Raw genomic sequence first — 19,876 nt, 5'->3', positions numbered from 1 at the left:
TAGTGTTCCTCATTAAACTTGTGGTAATGTCCTTCGTGCTGAAAGAAATGTGTACCCCTGAAAGTTACTATTCATGCTTAAGCCTTTGATTTTTAAAATTAGCTTTTTGATTCAACATTACCAGTTGTAAAATGCACTGTTTTGATGTTCAAATAAATTGTACCATACTCTTTCCCTTAAACACACACACACACACACACACACACACACACACACACACACACACACACACACACTGGGGTGGTGAAATATAATCGTTCTAGTAGTACACCCTTAACAAATCCACCCACCCACAGCAAAAGAGGAGAGTAACAATGCATTACCAGAAGCATTTTGATTGGATGGAATTCCAGATCATGCCATGTAGATGACCAATAATCACAGAAATATTCTGCATCTCCTGATAAAAGTTACTGCCATCTCACACACAAAGACACACAGTCCCGTAAACACTGTAGCTGTCCTGTGACATTAGCATTTTTTCACAGCCCACAGACAGACAGACATTTTTACTTATTAAAGGCCTTATTTTGTAAAGTGTTTTCTTCTTGTAAGAGAGAAATAATTCCTCTTTGAGAAATTCCCACATTACAATAAGGAATATGGAGGATATGGAGGAAAATGGATATGTGCTGCCAAGCATTTCTACCTCTGTGTGTGTGTTAGGTCATAGACTGTGCTTTGAGGCATTATATTAGTTTAAAAGAGTTTTTTTTTTTAATTAGTCACATTATTTAATTTTACCTCTGTTGAATGTCCACATATACAGTATGGTTTGTGTTACAAATGAATGAGAGCACACAAGCTATGCATGTATGAGCAGGGACAAGTCTTTTCAAGTAGTTATTTATTAAAGGATCTGATAGGAGAAATGTTTACAGTTACTGTTATATTGAAAGAAATGTATGTGTATGAGAGAAAACCATTCTCTCACTCATGGACTCATGTCCCTACATGCTTAAAGTTGCACTTTGGCTCCCAGGGAAAAGAGCAATGGCAAATGGAGAGCAATGGCAAATGGAGATTTCCACATGGGGGGCTGGCACGACCACAAACACACACACGCTCGCATGCACATGCTTCTTTATGTTTCCATCACTCACATACACACTACACACACTCACATACACAGATCAATGCATTAACAAAATAAAGTCATGCAGACCCTATACATGTTGACCTCCAAAGTTGTGGATGCTGACCTCCAAACTTGCAGATATAATTCCATGTTAGTCTTTCTTCTAAAAAAACTAACATACAAAGAAAAGATGTTGAGTTTCATCTACATCTTACTGCTGCGTGGCTTAGGGTGGCCTGACCTTTCCACCCCTAACTTCAGACACTCCCATTGGCCAAGCTTGGGCCACCACCAACATTTATTGGTCAAACATCTGCCCCTTTGTTCTCTCAGTTGACAAAGGTCTACATATATAAATATACTTACACATAGTGGCAAACTTGGTCCAACTTAGAATTGATACAAAGGTAGGCAGTCTTATTTTCTACCATTTTAATTGGCAAGCAATTGTAAACACTAGTTTGCTTTATGCTTTTCCACATTTCAGCACAATGCAGAAATGGCCTAAGTCCTTCAGCTTGTGTTCCAGACCACAACACTCTACCTGGTTTTCTGCCATTGTCAAGCACTTCTGGCTGTATCTCTGCATGATAGCGGGAGGATGACAGGTCATACAACACAGAATAAGGCTAAGCATACTTACACCCACTAATAAACATTACCACGGTACTGTAACAACATACACTCACTCTCTCATGTAGCAACTGTTTATCTGTATACTAAATAGTAAAATCTTGCAAAGTAAATAACATGAACAAGTCTTTGTAAACAACTTCCCACAATACACGCAATGTTTTAATGTGGGGTCATGAAATAATGATTACTATATCAGGATATATTTCCACTTACCTGGTTCCACTTCAGTTAGTACCTTTAGATTAATGTGTATTGATGATAAAAGGGTGAACATCTTTTTCAGTGGGAGTTCTATGAAATATTGTCGCTGGTTTCATGGATGTCATAACTGCGACTTTTCTACACCCACGTGGACATTTATTAGCACTACAGATATGCAAACAAAAGTACGTTTGTGACACACAGAACACAAACGTATCTTACATTTAAAAAATGGTCTTGCATGCGGTTTAAATTTCTTTTTGAAGTTTTTGTTAGTTTGCAGATATTAATAGAAAGTAATCATCATCATATATATGATGAAAATGGCGTATTGCATCACTAATGTGTACTGCAATAACGTCCAATAATAGATTTACTACGATTATTTCATGAGTAAAATATTATTCACTGCTCTGTTCCACTCAGTGAGAAATAACTAGGTTCATACCAGTCTACTATGTTTGATTCCCAGCCGATGAGACAAAATAAAATATGACTTAATAAAATATTAACCAATAGAACCTCCTCCCTTCCACTAATCTCTTTCATCAATCCCATAATGTCACACAACACATTTTTAAAAATGTTTATTTAATTAAATAAGTAAGAAAAATAACACATGGCAATATTAATTTAACTAAGCTTTGGATTATGCAGCAAACTTACTTTGATTTTTTTTCCTTCCATAACCAGTCATAGTTCACAACAGCTACTTCACAATTACTGGTATACTGGCAAGCATATAAAACTTTCATGATCAAATGAGCCTTTATTAACACTTATTATCAAAACATCATCAGATGTAGTTACATAAACTGTTATTGTAAATGTACAAAGGATAAATATTTAGAACCGTGTTAAATCCATGCAATTAATTGAAAATTGTTAAACTTAATAAATGAGCGTGTTATTTAATAAATGCTTAAAATGCTCAAAATGCTCAGGTATGCAACTACTTCAAATGTGGAAACAATTCAGGAGTGCATTCAGGCATCATCTCCACCACACAACAGAAGCAGGGTTTTACAATAGTCACCAGAGGAGTCTCCCTGTAACAAAGACAGACAGACCAAGACAAAGACACCAATGTGGGGTTATTGGGGGGTTTGCACTCATGGATGTTTTATATTTCTATCAATGTGCAACACATTCATTATAATCCAATAGTACATTACTATATTTTGACGAGACATTTGTAGACATTAAGGGCATGGTGTATGCATGCCTCACTTTTGATTAGGTATACCTTGATCATCTTGTTCAGAGAAGTTGCAAACATCCTCCTGAACTCTGCTCGTATATCCAGCATGTCAATTTCACTGCGGGAGACCATGATCCTTATCAGGGTGTTGTCATCCGTGCCAGCCCCCTTGAGAAATTGTGGAGGTTTACATCATCATGTCATAAAAACATCCGTCACTGTTGAACAATATTAGCGACACTGTCCATATAAACTGGCTATGTGAAATCAAGATGCATTCAACCTCATTAAGATATCTTTTCACAATAACGTAGCAATCTGATAAAGAATAAATTATTAATAAAAGAGCTAATTCAAGGAAAGTAACAGTCTGTTCAGCGAGGTCACAGGGACTATAAATCAAAAGCATTTATTTAACTTTTCACTTTAAAGAAGCAAACTTGGGTGCAGAATCATGGAGAGTGTCTTTCTTCTCACATCAGTGCATATGACAACTTACCTTCATGGACTTGTACAGGCACTCAGCAAAGTAGGCTGGAACACTCCTGGCACATTTAACTGTGTGTGAGAGTTAAAGAGTACAAGTACATTCACCAGAGAGACGGACACAAAGAGGCCTTGGGGGCGAGAAAGAATATTTAAGGATGCCAAATGAATGCTCTCAACTGTTATACTGCACATACACGTGTGTGTGTGTGTGTGTGTGTGTGTGTGTGTGTGTATATATTTTAGTGTTAACGGGTGAAACACAGTAGCACACACCCTTACATGAAGAGTCAAACGAGGCGTCTTACCAACAGCCAGCAGCACTTCTTTCAGATTTCCAGAAGTTTCTCTATTTATACTCTCTTCTATCTGAAATCCAGACATTTTCATATACTCTGCAAACACTGCAAAAACAGCACACATCCTTTGATCAGTGAAGATGGTAGACTGATTTCTAAAGATGTGCATGTGTGTATGAGCAAGCAAGACAGAGGAGAGAGAGAGAAAAAAAAAAAAAAAAAAAAAAAGTACATGCCTCTCCTAAGATGTTCAGCACTGCGGTTCCCCAAAATGGTAATGAACTGCTCTTCATCAGTGCCAAACTTCTTTTCTCCGGCATCAAAGAGGGCCTGTGTACACACACAAACATAAGTCATTTCATGACTGCTTACCTGTACATTGATTTAGAAAAGTATCTTGATATACATAGACATATGACCTCTAGATGGCAGAGTTTGATATTTTACAAGCACGCCAATTTCTTTTTATATTGCTATGCATACAGACATCATATGTGCCAATAATTACCTTAGCATCACTCTGTATGCTGCCCTCTTGTACACCCTGCTGCCTGCTGGCCTAAAACCAAAACAGCCCATATTGTATCCATAATTATTAGAATCTCACAGACACATGCAAAAGTTAACCATCTCGTTACTGACATGACAATAATATACCATAAATGCAGTTTCTCAGCATCTCATTTTTTTCATAAATAATAATTCTAAAAAAATCTTTTTGACCACAGTAAATTCACATTGAGAAAGTTTCTCTAGCAAAGAAGGCACTAAAATGGGCATTAACAGAAAGGGGAAAAATTAAAGGGAAAAAAAAAACACACATGCATGTAAAGCAGTGAACTACAGGTCACAATTCTTTAACAGATCTCTTACAAATCGCAGCATTTCAGTCTCTCCAGTTTCAGATGTTTCTGTAAATCATTCTACGTTGATGGTGCACTATAACCAAATGCCATCTTGGAATATCAAACTGAATCTATCCCCTAGAACATCACCTATACTGAGACCTGTATGTGGCTAAAAATACAGATAAATATGAATTAAGCTGACCAATAATGGCTTTGAACATAAAATGGTCCAACGTATCTGTCTTCACACTGATAGTGGAGTCAAGCCCAAGATTTCCCTTCATACAGTAATGAGCAGGACCTCCAACTTCTGTTATGAATATTAAATAAGAATGATACACCAAATCTAGTGAACGGCATGTTTTTGAGGCATACTTAAAGTATTACCTTAATAAAAATTGGTTAAAAAAAAAAAAAGGTTTCCTGATTATCACCTCTGCCTCACCCCTACCTGGTTGGTTTGACCTGTTGGACTGCTCTCTTAAGTTCTGGCTGACTACTTCATGGATTCTGACCTCTGCCTGGTGGACTAGTCGGAATCTGGATTACCCTTTTGTGAAAAAAAAAAAACAAACCCATCTTACATCTGTCTCCGATCTGGTTCATGACAATTTGTAAGATGAAACTTGTTCTATTGTTTTACCCTGCAATGTGTAAATGTGTTCAAGAAATGATAAATTTTTTGAAAAATAACACCCATGCTGATTTTTGATCATCAAGCACCAGTGTTAGAGAGCCCAGATATATAGAACAACACTCATTCACTAATGATTTTCCAATTATTTCCAACAAGCTGAGAAGATTACCTGGAGCAAAATGACCAGCATCCTCTTGAAGTGTCCAGTGGTGTCACCAGTCACATCATCCTCCAGGTTATGACCATACTCTGTGGTAGACACACCCAAACACCACCAAATTAGTGAAAATTATTATTATCTTGCCACTAACTGCAACCCACATGCAAAAACCATACAGACATACTCAGACAACAGGAAGATACTCTTACCATTTTTGTAGGTCTGGATGATGTTTTGAATCTCACTGGGGGTTCTAGATGCTAGGATCTCAATCAAAACATGCTCACTAGTGCCCATCCCCTAATAATAGAACACACTGCAGTCAGTAAACTCATAAAAAAAAGAACAAGGCATGTGATTAGAGTGTGAATGTATGTGTACCTCAGTGGCATTTCTCAATAACTTTGCATCATACAATGTAGGTGGCTCCATCAGTGCCACAATCAGAGTCTCAAACTTCCCAGTCAGCTCTGACTTCAGATCACTCACCAAGTCCTAAAGAGACAGCGATAGAGGGAGAGACAGATGAGCTCTCATACAATATAAGGTGGCACCCAAAATATGCCGGTGGTAAATTAACCCAGTTGAGCTTTATAGGAGTTTGTGTTGTGTTTAATATATATAATAAGCCTTGATGTTAGCCTACAGGAATAGACAAGGAAGAGAAGAAATAGAGGCACAGTGACTGTCAATTTACATAAACATCACTTCATACATAAACCATTTTGTGTTTGAATGGGCACAAAATGTCCACCCCTCTATCATACAGGACAGTGGAATAGATTTTTTGCTTTGACCATAACTAGAGTATTTTATTCATCCAACACCAAAACTCACTAAATGGATGGCTTAATAATTTTAGGTATGAATCAATACAACATGGAATTGTTTGCTTATCCAAATAAATGTGCTGATAAAAACATAAAAAAAAAAAAAATCAAATTTGGCAATTATGGAATAACTGACTAAAGTGCATGGACTAGACCAGCTGAAGTGCACTGAAGTTCTCTCACCTTTACTCATTTAAGTAACTTCCAGTTTGTATCCCATTAGTTCTCACCTCTATTATGCTTTAATTATTTGTGGGCAGGTGAATTTGAGATTGATCTTTTGGTTGAACATTAAAAACCAGGGCCATAGTGAACTATTCCCAAAGAGGCAGCAGAATGCACTGAGCAGCGAAGCAAAGAAAAGATGCAGGTAGAGAGCAAGGTTTAGCAGGAAAAAAATTAACACCACATCAAACGTAGCAGCATAAGTCAACAAAAAGATCATTTTAGTGGTTTATTTACGTCTTGGCTCAAAATGCTGCTTTTCCACCAACTTTCAACAACTGTGAACACTGCAAGTGTGTTTTTGCAGCATGGTACTCCTGTTAAGGGTTTTGCTATTAATATCAATCATATTATTTTAAAAATATAAAACCAGTCAGCATACATACAGCATAAATAGTTCCACATACATTTGTGCATACAACCAAGTATGTAACCAAAAGTATTTGCTTCATGTTCAATATACAACCATGTCTATAACAGTTACACATAATAAATGCATACACACACCATATATAAAAAGTACAATTTATACCTCTTTTTTAACATACATCGTCTGCTCTTAATAACCGTATACAATAGCCTTATATAAAAGTATACAATCATGTCAAGTGAACAGGGTAGACCTATATACATGTAGCAATCCTTCATATCATAAGCACACAGCAATTAGACAGGGAGGGCTCACATCACTGTTTGCACTGCGTTTGCCATGGTTTGATTGATGGTCACTGCCCACACTGTCTTTATAATGCTGAAGTTAACTTCCAGGGTGCCATTTTGCTGAAAACAGGCATGGCAACTAGAATGTCACCAAGCAGGTATGTTAGACTTTGCTGGGTGGGGTTCAAGCCCTTACCTTGCCATGCAGGGTTTTGTAGGCAGCCTTGATCTGCTGCCGCTGAGCGTTACTGCGGGCAGTCAGCAGTTGCAGAATGCTCGCCTCATCCGTACCTAAACGCACAATTCAACCATTTAAAGCCTGTTTGTTCATATCTCAAACTGGGTGTGTATAAACCAAGTCAGCAAGGGAAGCTTGCGCTGATTCTCCATGCTGATAACACTGGCAAAAAACTCATATACACATACATATACATATATATATACATACATACATATATACATACATACATACATACATACATATACATACATACATATACATACATACATATACATACATACATATACACACGCACACGCACACACTGTGGGTTAAAAGGTTATTGCTATGAAAGGGTTGTGCAATAAGAGGGCAAATGAAAAAGTTAACCCTGCATGTCTGAATCCATGTACTGCTCCAATCCATTAAGTGCAAATAAATCATTCTTTCCACTCTTTTCCCTCTTAATCAATGTATTAATATTATATATTAATATTAACTAGTAATATGTTAATATTGTTTGTAGCAAAGAAAACTATATGGTGTGAACTGCACACACTGTCATTTTAATCTGTCAGTGTGTGTGTGTGTGTGTGTGTATATATATATATATATTTTTTTTGGAGAGATAGATAGATAGATAGATAGATAGATAGATAGATAGATAGATAGATAGATAGATAGATAGATAGATAGATAGATAGATAGATAGATAGATAGATAGATAGATAGATAGATAGATAGATAGATAGATAATGTAATCTAGCACAAAACTTTCAGCATCAGAGCAATGTGACTAGTTGCTTTTAAAATTGCAAAACAAATTTTTCTGCCACCAAGTTCATTTTACATTCACATTTTATTTTGCATTTGGGTTACAGAGGAGCAAATCTGTTAGAGCGCTGTAGTGTAGTAGTAGTGTTTGTGTGTAGTATGCCTTACCCAGTCCTTTCATAGCCTTGAAAAGAACCTCTGCATCATTATTGGCATTGAATCCACTCTGGGGCTTCACAGTTCCTCTTCCGGCCTGCAAATCATTTCCTTAATAATATTCACTGTACAATAAAGCCCATGCCAGCAATTATTAAATGATGTAGTTAACCTTTAAATTCCTTTTTATTTCTACAGTGTAGAAACTTGCTCTGATTATACACTCTGTGTTTAACTAAAGCAGATTAGCCTCAACCATGACCATTTTCCATATGGAAATTTGAGACTGAGCAACTAAAGAGGTTGTAGAGTAGTGTGGGAGACATAGAAATCCACCATGAGCGCACACACACACACAGAGAGAGAGAGAGAGAGAGAGAGAGAGAGAGAGAGAGAGAGAGAGAGAGAGAGAGAGAGAGAGAGAGAGAGAGAGAGAGAGAGAGAGAGAGAGAGAGAGAGAGAGAGAGAGAGAGAGAGAGAGAGAGAGAGAGTAAAAGAAGAAAATTGCTAAGACCGAAATGAGATTTTATTTCATATTTTTAAGCACCAACATTCCCAAACAATTCTGTGTTGGTCTTTTGTTATGTATTTGAACACTATTCTCCTAATAAGTAGATGCAGCTGCATTGTTCATGGCATCATTTTTATTCCTCATGCCATTGCATGCAATAGCTGGGGTCAGTTTATGCACATGAAGTAATCAATGTTGTGTGGGAACAAACTTCTCTAGCCTCTTGATACCAGGAAGGAAATCAAGATTGCACCATCTTCTTAAAGATTTTCCACAATCCCATTCCTCTTACTTCACAATCTCAAAGGACACTCCAAATAACATTCAAAACTCTGGTGCTTCTCTCCACAAGAATAGAAGGAAATTAGCTTAATGCTTATAACTGCACTCCTAGTAAACATCTACAATTCCCTCTAGAAAAAATTAATTAATTAATTTGAAAAGCACACACTTTCTGCCTAGTTATTACTTCAATCAATTGTCACTGAAATCAATCCAAAAATCTAACTGTGTAAAAAAAATTATAATAATAATAATTGGTGCCATGAAGCAAGCAGCAGACAGCCACACAAGATAAAAATAAAACCACCAATAAACAAACAGAATAAATTCCACAACTTATTGTGAAACCAGCCAGAGCACAGCAACACAGTTCCAATCCACTACCCCATTATCCTCTGCAATTTAGATGATTGGTCAGAGTCTTCTTCATTGTTGTTGTTGGGATGCGAAGTAATGTGGAACTCTTTGGAACCCATTCAAACTCACACTCATACCACACAAATAAATAACTGGATTATGATGTTTTAGAGTCTCGCATATTAGGATTGAAGAGTTGTATATCATCATCTGCCTCTACATGGATGCCTTGGCAAAAGTATTGTGTATGAGGAATGAGTCAGCCCTTAATTTCTGTTGTGGTTATCCACAAGTGTGCAATTCAAAAAAAAATCTTAGTCTAAATAGCATTTCTGTGTTAGCAAGGCATGATCAGTAAAAGATCTGTGGTCATGTGCTACAGATTTGGACTATGCGAGATAAGCAGTGTTAAAGAGGACAGACACACACGCGCGCACACACACACACACACACACACACACACACACACACACACACACACACACACACAATAAATCTAGAGGTGATTAAGATATGCACATATAAGGAAAAATAAACAAAGGATCCCATAGTAAAATTTCTATTCAGAAATATAATGAATGTGAAAGATTAATAAACGTTAATCAACGTCAGTATTAAAGTTTGTTTACACAAGCAACTGCTCCATTTCCCATCTCTGCAAGCAGGACCCCTCCCGTGTAACCAGGGCAACACTAGGACAACTATGACTAGGTCTGGCTATTTACTCTAACAGATGGAAGTCATATCTAAATACACAGAGCAAGAGAAAACGCCGCCTTTTGCAGAACTCTGCCCACACCTATGAGTCACACACACAAGGTTAGACCAAATAAGAAAAGAAGTGGAAAAAACCCTCTTCCTCTACATCTGGGTTAAAAGAGAATCCTCCCTCCACCCTTAGACTTTAGAAGGTTTTTCCACTAGTTTCTAAACATCAAGCAACGTGTCCAGGAAAAACAAATTGTAACGTTGATACAAGAACCTTAACTTTCACGGAAAAAAAATAAAAATAAAAATAAAATAAAAAAATTACAAACAAGCACAACGCTTCAAATGAGAGAATCGTTGCGTCATACAAGGAGTGGACAGGCAGAATATCTATGATGGTTAGGAATGTGCTTGAAACTAGGTTATACTCTTAACACGTTTATACGCCAAATAATTACCAGATGAACAGTGATTGCACGTGTCGACACGCCTAAAATATCAAATCAATATCAAAATATTCTTTAGAGGCTTTACATACGCTATTTTCCAATCTAAAACGAAAAAAAAAAAAGGTTTGGCAAAAGTAACGAAGTTGTAATGAAACTATTCACACGATTGCAGTAACATTATGGAAGAAGGCAACAGTTGACTTACCATGGTGATTTTATTTTTGCACTCTTCAGCAAAGCTAAAGCTGTGGGTAGATGAAGTATGGCGTTTAGAACATGTAAGCTATGCAAAGCCATAATACAAATAAAGGAATACATCCACGGGGTTCAGGCGTAAACGGACTGGCGTAAATTATAAAGGACAGATTTAGTCTTCAAAGACAAAAGACAACTAATGTTCCACAGGTAAGGTCCTTACCTGCACGATTTATAATGGTTGGTTAACACAACACTGATTAGAATGTAAAAAGTTACAAACTACTTACCAAAAAGCTTTTTGACGTTGCACACACTCGGTCACTGCAGGCAGTCCGCAAAGCGAAAGGACAAGGGGAAAAAAGGGAAGGGAGGAAGGACGCTATTTAAACAGTAAGTACTTCTGTTACCAGGAGCCGCACCCCTGTGACGAAAATGCCGCTGCAGTCTATGGGTTATGTAGTTTGTGATTAAAGAGAACGTTACTAAAACTACTGACAGAACATAAGCATTGTCTCTTTATTTGCGTGTAGCTCGGAAAGTGAATGTTTTAAAAATATTCATGATAACTATGTTGCCTCACAGACATCTCTATTTAGCTGAATAATAATCTAAATACAAAGTTCAATTTAAGTCTTATAAACAGCTAGCAGATTTTGGAGATGCAAATCATAATCACGTATAAAATACTTGTTTTGTTTCATTATAGGTGTGTAGTTGATTAAGGCATTTCAGATTTATGGGGAAATGGATCGCAGAGTTTAGTTTCAAATGTGATCCAATTTGAGAAACTAGTCTTTATGAAGCTTAGGAGCATTAGGTCCTTTGTGGAAAAACTAGGGCTGGCACTAAACCTAGCACACAACCAGACCTTCAGAAGTACGATCAGGTACAAACCATTGTAACAGGGAATATATATACCGTACTGCATGTCAGGTTAAGACACAACAGTCTTCAAAGGGTGTTGCAATAGGATTTACCACATTTGTACTATTGAGCATAAAAAAGGTATAATTACAGTACAGAAGGGGAAACTAATAAAGATATCCAAAGAATAAGGGTTAGGAACATGTGTGCAGCTGCTTCTTTGTGGAACAGTGACGGATTGGATACACTATGTTTTACCAAGCGGGGATCCTGGGTGAGGCTTATTTCTAAAAGCTTTCATGGTATTTACCAGTAGGTGGCAGTATAGTATATCTTACTGGCACTCACACCTGCCATAATATCTTGGGGGGCCTTACTGTTCTGGGGCTACTGATACACCATACCAGTTGTTTGTGATTTAAACTTTTACAGAGCAGTCACTGATGTGCAGTAAGATCCATCTAACCCTTCAGAGACAGGTTAACAAGTGGCCAAAAAATAATATAAACTTATTTCATACATAACGTAATTTAAAAAGTCAACCTATTCATATAGGCTATGCTTAGATTCTATAGGATGCATATCTGAGAGTGGTACTAATCAAAACTATTCATTACTATGACTGCAGAGACAAGCTGCTTTGTATGTGCCTGTGTGTCCTTCCTGGTGATATTTTAAAATATTCTGTAATGTAAGTATATTAGAAAAATGACAGGTGATCTGACATATGAAATTTGGGATTTTCACTTTAGGGACTGGCCCATCCCAGCGTTCTGAAGAAGGGGCCATGGCATTATTAGTAAAAGTCACTGTCTATGTACATGCTGCCTTGTCCAGTGAACTTTGAAGTGTGTCTCAAGTGAGACAGTCGCAGTGGCATACTGAATCTTTTTAAGGCTACTCTTCAATGAAAATCTCCCTATAATTTACTGAGGCTGGCCACTCCATCTATAAATCTTAGCCATAGAGGAAAGCATTATGTACAACAAACTACGAGAGGTATGACATAGCATACATGCCACCATGAGCACCACCTGGACCTATACATGTAATCTAATACATTGTGATTCTTAACTAAGACAACGAGCACTATTCAGGGACTGCCTCAAGTCAAGTATACGGGTGCCTGCAATTTCTGGTGTATTTCATTCCTCAGTGTCTGTGTTTTGTTTCTTTCTTTTATCATTTCCAATGAACCTTTTTAGTTTATTCAACTTTCTTTATCATTTTCATTTGACCTTTGATTTAATGTATAGCACTTAGGTTGGGTTAATGCATGTTGTTTAAAATGTGCTTCGTAAATAAATGTATTTCTCTAAATCTTTCTTCCATTTTCTCCTGCAGCCAGCTGATGCCCCCTGCTGGAGCTCTTGACTCACAGCACATGCATCAAGAAGAGGGACTGATACGTTCCACAGGTGGAGCCAGTCTTTCATCTCAGTTAGTCACAGTCCCCACTGACAACAGGACCACTCCTGTGATGCCCAGTCTTGGATCTTGGCAAAACAAACCTTGTGTCTGAGGTGTAAGCCCCCCTTTGCCCCCAGTGATTTAAGTGATACTGTCTGCAATTCTCGATTGTCTCACCAGTGATTGAACACAGGCTTGGTTATGCAGTCTTTCAACCCCAAATGACATACCCAACTCTGCTCTGGAGATGGGTTTGCCTTACACAGCAAGTGGGCACTTCCAGCAGTGTTACTCATTTCAATGTTGTCTTTTCAGTGAAGCTCGGTTCCTCTACCAGGGGTCTGGGTATATATATATGTATGTATGTATGTATGTATGTATGTATGTATATAAAGGCAAATGTAGCCAGCTGAAAGTATTTCCCTGGTGATTTGTACAGAGCCCCAGCAACCCAACCAAAATAAACCCAACAACCCAACAACCTAAATTTAATGTCAACATAGAAACATCTGCTAGATAAACATAAGCTTGCCAATTAGCTAGCAGATTAAAGATACAAATAAACATCAGGCAAATTGGGAGAGCGGGTTAACAAGAGCATGACATAACAGGTATTAAATGGGGTCACAACATTATTTAGCAGGTAAATCTCACATGCACTCATGGATCTCATGATTCTTTTTCACACAGAAAAAGCTGTAACAACTCAATTTTGTAGGCCTCTGCCTTTTCTTGTGCTATTGTGGCTAGCCGGGCTCTCATTGGCTGTTTACCTTTGTTGATTGACAAGTAATGTTGTAGCCAGGGTGGGATGGCATGTCATCTGGGTCCAAAGTCTCCCATTTCTGTGCTTGCCTGTCTTCCTCACTTCATCAATTCGAAAAGGATGGGAACTACCTCTCTCACTACAGAGAGCAGACTTTGAAGTTAAGCGTGGCTACCACTGATAACAGAAAACCTATCCTTATAATGCAGGGGTCCCAAATTTCAATCAGCTAGGTGTTCTTCATGGTGAGCCTCAAACACCACTGCCCCATGTCTGGATACTTTCACTGGTTACTAAGTACAGGATATGTGGTGTATCTTTCCCACTCTTTTGTGTCTAGCTGCAGGATGGATGATGAACCTAGTTAGGTGCGGGATGTGTGGTTGGTCCAGGCAGCTCCCAGTTAGACCTGGCTCTCGAACTGGCTCTTGTTCCCCTTTTCTTCCAGTTGCTCTGCCTCCAGTTGTCAACACCTGGCTCAGTGTGATGGAAGCAGCTATGCCAACTTGTTGTTGCAACTTGTCTGAATTGAGGGCTCACAGGAAAATTTGTAGCACTGAATCTTCTCATATTTCTCTTTAATAGGTTCTCTCCTCCCTGCTGGAGATTACCAAGTAGACTCTTGTGTAGCTGATTGATGGATAGTTTCTGGCTAATCCCTAGCCATAGTGCTTTCAAGTCAGGCATTTAGAAGGGCTTATATTGCTTCTCCTTCCACTGATGACCCAGGTGTCAAACTGTGGTACTACTTTTAACTGAACTTCATGCATCCCTGTTGAAGTGGCAACATAGTTTCACTGAGCACTGTAGTGTCAGGCTCTATCTAGTTGCTGGCTAGGAGGTGAAACAGTAGCTCTTCATTTTACACAGCCAACTCCATCTCAGCAACAAATAAGCCATTTTTGTAAAGGTAGAGTTCCAAAATTGCCCCACTTATTGAAAGCCCACCCTGATATAATGTGCCATGGACCAGCCAAAATATTTTTAAAGAGTGCCTCAAACTCAAACAGTTGAACAGTGAACTGGAGCTTCAGAACTGAACAAGAATCAGGACAGACTGGTGGTACTTGCCCATGCATGTGCAACATCAGATATTAGATATAGAAACTAAATACAAGTAGGGCTGGGCATAATTGTCAGAAAAATCTGTTGCAGATGAAATGTCAAAAGTCATATTTTCACACTTAAGTCAAACTTAAACATTTCAGCACATCAAACTCACAACTTATGCCCGAATGGAATTTAGAAACACTGAATAGAATTAGGAAGTTGCTACACTATTCACTACATGTCATTAATTAAGGTTCAAATACCAACTAAAATGTAAAGTTTATGAAAATACTTTAATATCACTTTTTCCAAGAGCAAGGAAACTAAATAAGGGATTTGTCTAGCATGTAAACACAAGGAGCTTTACGATGTATACCAACTTTGTTGGATCCAGTTCATAAAATACATAAACATGGACGCATTGGAAAATGGAAGGGGGATGGAAAATAAGGCATAAAGAAATGACAAAGATGCAACAAGACGACAGATGAAGAATGAGAAGAACGGTTGGGAATTTTAAAAAATAGAAACTGAAAGATAGAAAACGTACTTAACTCTTCTTCATAAACTAATAAAAAGGGGAAAAAGAAAACAGCAAGCAACCCTAAATGCGATTACATCTTAATAAATTACAAAGCACAGACCTGATTTGTTATTCAAAATCGCAGTAGATGCAGCGAAGTAAATACTCATATGTCAAACGCATGGCAAACTACTACATTTTGTTAATTATTATTATTATTATTATTATTATTATTATTATTATTATTATTATTATTCCCTTTTGGGCGCTACTGGTAGCTTCTAGAATCATCTGACCATGGACTGTTCTACTTGAACAGGAAGTGAAAATATGGTTTGAATAATTGTTTTATTTTCATTCAGTTAAATTTAGTTATGTTTTCATAGCTTTTTTACATTTATGCAGTCGCAACAGTTCAGAAAGGGATGTTTGAATTGTCGTCAGACCGTTAAACCAGACGGTTTTTTTTTTATTTCAAAACACACCCCTCAAGTCTGGAGAAGTGGGATGTGACCAGTCGCTTATCAACCACACACACTAGCGCTCAACGGTAGTGTTTTCCTCGGTCAGATTTGTGCGCGTTTCAGGCTTTTTTTTAGGGTCGTCCGGTGGCGAGTGAACGCGATCTCTTGTAATCTGTAGTCATGGAATGGAAGCCTATGGAGATCAACCCGGAGGTCTGCAGTCATTTTATTGCCGTTGCTTTTGTAGTACGAGTTGTCTGGTCTCTGGTTGTAAGTTTTTATAGAGGTGTTTGCATTTTTTCCTGTTGCAGATGCTGAATAAGGTGCGTTCGCTGAGTCATAGTCTACGGATGGCGACGGTTCCCTCGACTTCGTGTTTAAAGTGGCATTACGGATAGGCTGACGATGTGTTTGTGGCTGCGGCCTTGCCGTGCACCGTATTGCACAATGGATGGGCGTAGGCTCGCCTGTAGCCACCTGCTAGACGTGAAAACAATAACTTTTTACACTCAGCTCAAGTGAATTTGAGTTCATTTAACGCGGTTTCTCTCGTCACCGTATTGGGCTTTCGCACATTCCAGTTTCTTTTTATATCGAATGTGTTGCGTTTAAAACTTGCCTCATATCCTGTGTTTAATAGTGTATCTTTAAAAATATAGATATTTATTTTGAAGTTGATGCATCCGCTGTCTTTAAAAATATGAAAAACCGGATTACGTTTCGAGTGGACGTTACATCACAGCCTGACCTCGGGTGTGTGTCTAGTGATGACTCTGCTTATTTCTTGTGTGTGTCGCTGTCCACTCGTGGAGGTGCTGAGTAATCTGGGCGTGGGAGCAGACTGGCACTTCGTAGATGTGTTGGGTTTAGAGGACGACGCTTTGTCCGGAGTGCCCACGCCCTGCTGCGCCTTAATGCTGCTGTTCCCTTTAACGCAACAGGTAAACATACCTGGCACAGCAACGCAGGTTAATTGATCAAGTCTTCCGTCACTTAAACCTGCGTTGTCCATGTTGGCAGGCTTTTCGGGTGTAAGGCAATCCTTAAACTGTAAATGAATGGTCAAAACCAAACTCCTCCTCCTCCTCTCAGCACGAGGAGTTCCGCTCCAGTCAGTCAGTTGATGGCTGTAAGGACGTTTACTTCCTAAAGCAGACTATCACAAACTCCTGTGGTACTGTGGGTTTGCTGCATGCCGTGGCGAACAATCAGGATAAGATACGTTTTGGTAAGTTAAACTAGTTAATTTAATTAGCAAGTTGCTGAATTACTCCAAATATTATGCGTAGTGCACCAATATTAAGCAATTAGACCAATTTTCTGTATCTGAAAGCTAATCGGATGTTCTGTGAAACATTTTAAGGACTTCACAATTGCAATCGTGACCCTGGTCATACTGAAGTAGTGCAGACATTGTCTTGATTGGTAATATCTGGCTGAAATGGTGTGAACGATTGACTAAAGTGAAGGCAGGCATTCAGATGAAGATCTAAATCAGACGCTTCTTAATACTACTTGCTCCTCAGAAAGTGGCTCTGCTTTGAAGTCGTTTCTAGAAGAGACAGCTGGCTTGTCCCCTGCTGATCGTGCCAAACAGCTGGAGCAAAATCAGGTACTGAACATCTTGCTAACTTCATGACTTTTAAATGCTGCTGTATATCTAAGATGTTAATGATATCATTAATGGATAATCCTGTAATTGGATTCATGGAATGGTCATGCTATATATATATATATATATATATATATATATATATATATATATATATATATATATATATATATATATATATATATAAAATATATTTGTATATAAAATATATTTATTTATTTATTTATTTATTTATTTTTTTTTTTTTTTTTTTATATATATAAAGTTATTGCAGTAAGTGGCTTGAACAGCAGGGGGAGCTTGAATCATACAAATGGATTGTGAACAACGTAGCCGAGAGAAAATTGTGCTTTTGATGTCCTTGGTGTTTCTTCATGTCTTGTAAATCAACCTCTCTCTTACTTGCAGGCAATACAGGAATCTCATCATCAAGTTGCTAATGAGGGACAGTGTCGTGTAAGATGCGAGAACACGCACGTGTACACAAATGCAGAGGCAATTCTGTGTAACTGTTGAATGAATGAGTTTGTTTGTTTAACAGCCAGAAGCGGATAAAGTGAACTTTCACTTTATTACCTTTGTCAGTGTGAATGGCCAGCTTTATGAACTCGGTAGGTCATATTCAATTGCTGTCTATCAAATTCATAATTTCTCAATCTCCTTCTGAAGTGACTTTATTTTTTTAATGTTCAAATGTATTGCAATCCTGTTTTGAAAGTGTTAAACATCTACAAAAAAGCATATATACCAAGGGTATAACTACAGCATGAAAGGAAAGATGTGTTGCCAATGACTCATGAAATACTGAATTATTGAGGAATGACAGTTTCAAACTAGGCTCAACATCTTATGGGGAAGTATGGCTCATAATGCAGATGTGACATTACAGGAGCATGTACATGGCATCTGTTACTTTTGACTTGCAGAGGTCTGGTCATGTACTCTCTCTTTTTTGTGTTTCAGATGGCCGAATTGATGGACCTGTGAATCATGGTGCAACAAACCCAGACAGCTTTGTCATGGTACCTAATCTATTGCAGTGAACCCAAAGCATGGTTCCCTTTCTGTAACCCACTGAATTATGCACTCACCAACTGGGTGACTGAGGAACCCTTCTGTTCCCCTCTGCAGAATGCAGCAAGGGTGTGCCGTGGCTTTACTGAGCGTGAGAAAGGAGAGGTGCGATTCTCTGCCGTGGCTCTCTGCAAGGCCTGAAGATGTCGGGCCACACAGCTGAGTGATCAACTGACCAAAAATTCCACCATTGTTCCCCTTTAGGACAGAGCACACGAGTGAACAGTATACCACAAATGCCTGTCTGCTTGACAGTGAATCGCCCTTTTGTTCTTTCTTTTAGCTCTGACATTGGTCTTCACAACTGCCAAGCTTTGTTTAGACATTCTTTTTGTATTTGTAGTTTTTTTGCACAAGTGCCTTAATTGGCACTCTTCTTGGTGAACACTTCAGTTCTAAATAAGTGATTAATGGCTCTGGATCTTAAGTAGTGGGTTTTTGAAACCATATTACAGTTCATTGGGATTATAATTTGGGTGTGCATGATCTGGTGTAGTGCCATGCTGCCTTTTGGCTGTTATGTCTTGTGAGAATGTTAGTATAGGAGATTCTCACTCAATGGGGATCCATTTTATTGCTATGTGTACTGTTAAGGTAGACTGCTTCAAAACCAATAAAATCAAAGGGATAAGCCACTGAGTAATGTGTTTGGGTTTTTTTAAATTTAGAATTATGACCATGTACTTTCTGGAAGAGGTCATGTTTGATCATTTAAAATCCAAGTCACTTTGAAATATTTGTTGGCTGTTCTATTCCAGTGTTTGTCAATTCAACTCAAGCACACCTCGTTCTATTTAATCAGGTAGTGATTGGGTGAGCACTTGAGCCAAACCTTATTTAATGACCAATGTGAGACTGGGAGAGCATGCCATGATGCATAAAGCTATGACATTTAAATTGGTCATTTCACCAACTGTACATTATTATTTTTTTATTTAAAAGGGAAAATTAGGGTCTCATCCACCCAACTAGATGGTTCCATGTTTTTACCTAATGTGTGGAACTGGCAGTTAGGCCCTGTGGTTTGGTAGAGAAACCTTGGCAGTGGTTTATGGTGGTGTGGTTTTTACACATTTTCAATCATAGTTCATCAGATTAGTTGTGGCACCGCCCTGTTTCAACAGGGAAAAATCTATTTTATTAATGCTAATTCAGTCTCAATTGATAAGTTGCCAGTTTGATAACATGGTTATTTCT

At 38.1% G+C, this 19,876-nt stretch overlaps 2 protein-coding genes across 2 annotated transcripts; one reads left to right on the top strand and one right to left on the bottom strand.

Moving 5' to 3' along the window:
- Window positions 1-2,487: 2,487 nt before the first annotated feature.
- On the bottom strand, window positions 2,488-11,328 carry anxa5b (annexin A5b). The gene is made up of 13 exons (XM_027026523.3): window positions 11,204-11,328; window positions 10,924-10,963; window positions 8,424-8,508; window positions 7,458-7,552; window positions 5,928-6,041; window positions 5,756-5,846; window positions 5,556-5,635; window positions 4,410-4,460; window positions 4,138-4,231; window positions 3,911-4,006; window positions 3,616-3,674; window positions 3,162-3,284; window positions 2,488-2,964 (listed from the first exon to the last, which is right to left on the bottom strand). Exons 2-13 carry the CDS (start codon window positions 10,924-10,926, stop codon window positions 2,902-2,904), a joined length of 954 nt encoding a protein of 317 aa, XP_026882324.2. The 5' UTR covers window positions 10,927-10,963; window positions 11,204-11,328; the 3' UTR covers window positions 2,488-2,901.
- A 4,730-nt stretch (window positions 11,329-16,058) lies between these two features.
- Window positions 16,059-19,318, top strand: uchl1 (ubiquitin carboxyl-terminal esterase L1 (ubiquitin thiolesterase)). Its single transcript, XM_027026476.3, has 9 exons — window positions 16,059-16,206; window positions 16,305-16,316; window positions 16,806-16,934; window positions 17,086-17,221; window positions 17,520-17,605; window positions 18,014-18,061; window positions 18,147-18,216; window positions 18,569-18,627; window positions 18,737-19,318. The coding sequence occupies exons 1-9, from the start codon at window positions 16,174-16,176 to the stop codon at window positions 18,818-18,820; spliced, it is 657 nt and encodes a 218-aa protein (XP_026882277.1). The 5' UTR covers window positions 16,059-16,173; the 3' UTR covers window positions 18,821-19,318.
- The last annotated feature ends 558 nt before the right edge of the window (window positions 19,319-19,876 follow it).

The sequence above is a fragment of the Electrophorus electricus genome, chromosome 5, assembly GCF_041902795.1.
Source record: "Electrophorus electricus isolate QZ-2024a chromosome 5, ASM4190279v1, whole genome shotgun sequence".
NCBI lineage: Eukaryota > Metazoa > Chordata > Actinopteri > Gymnotiformes > Gymnotidae > Electrophorus > Electrophorus electricus.
This window is presented reverse-complemented; position numbering and strand designations above follow the sequence as displayed.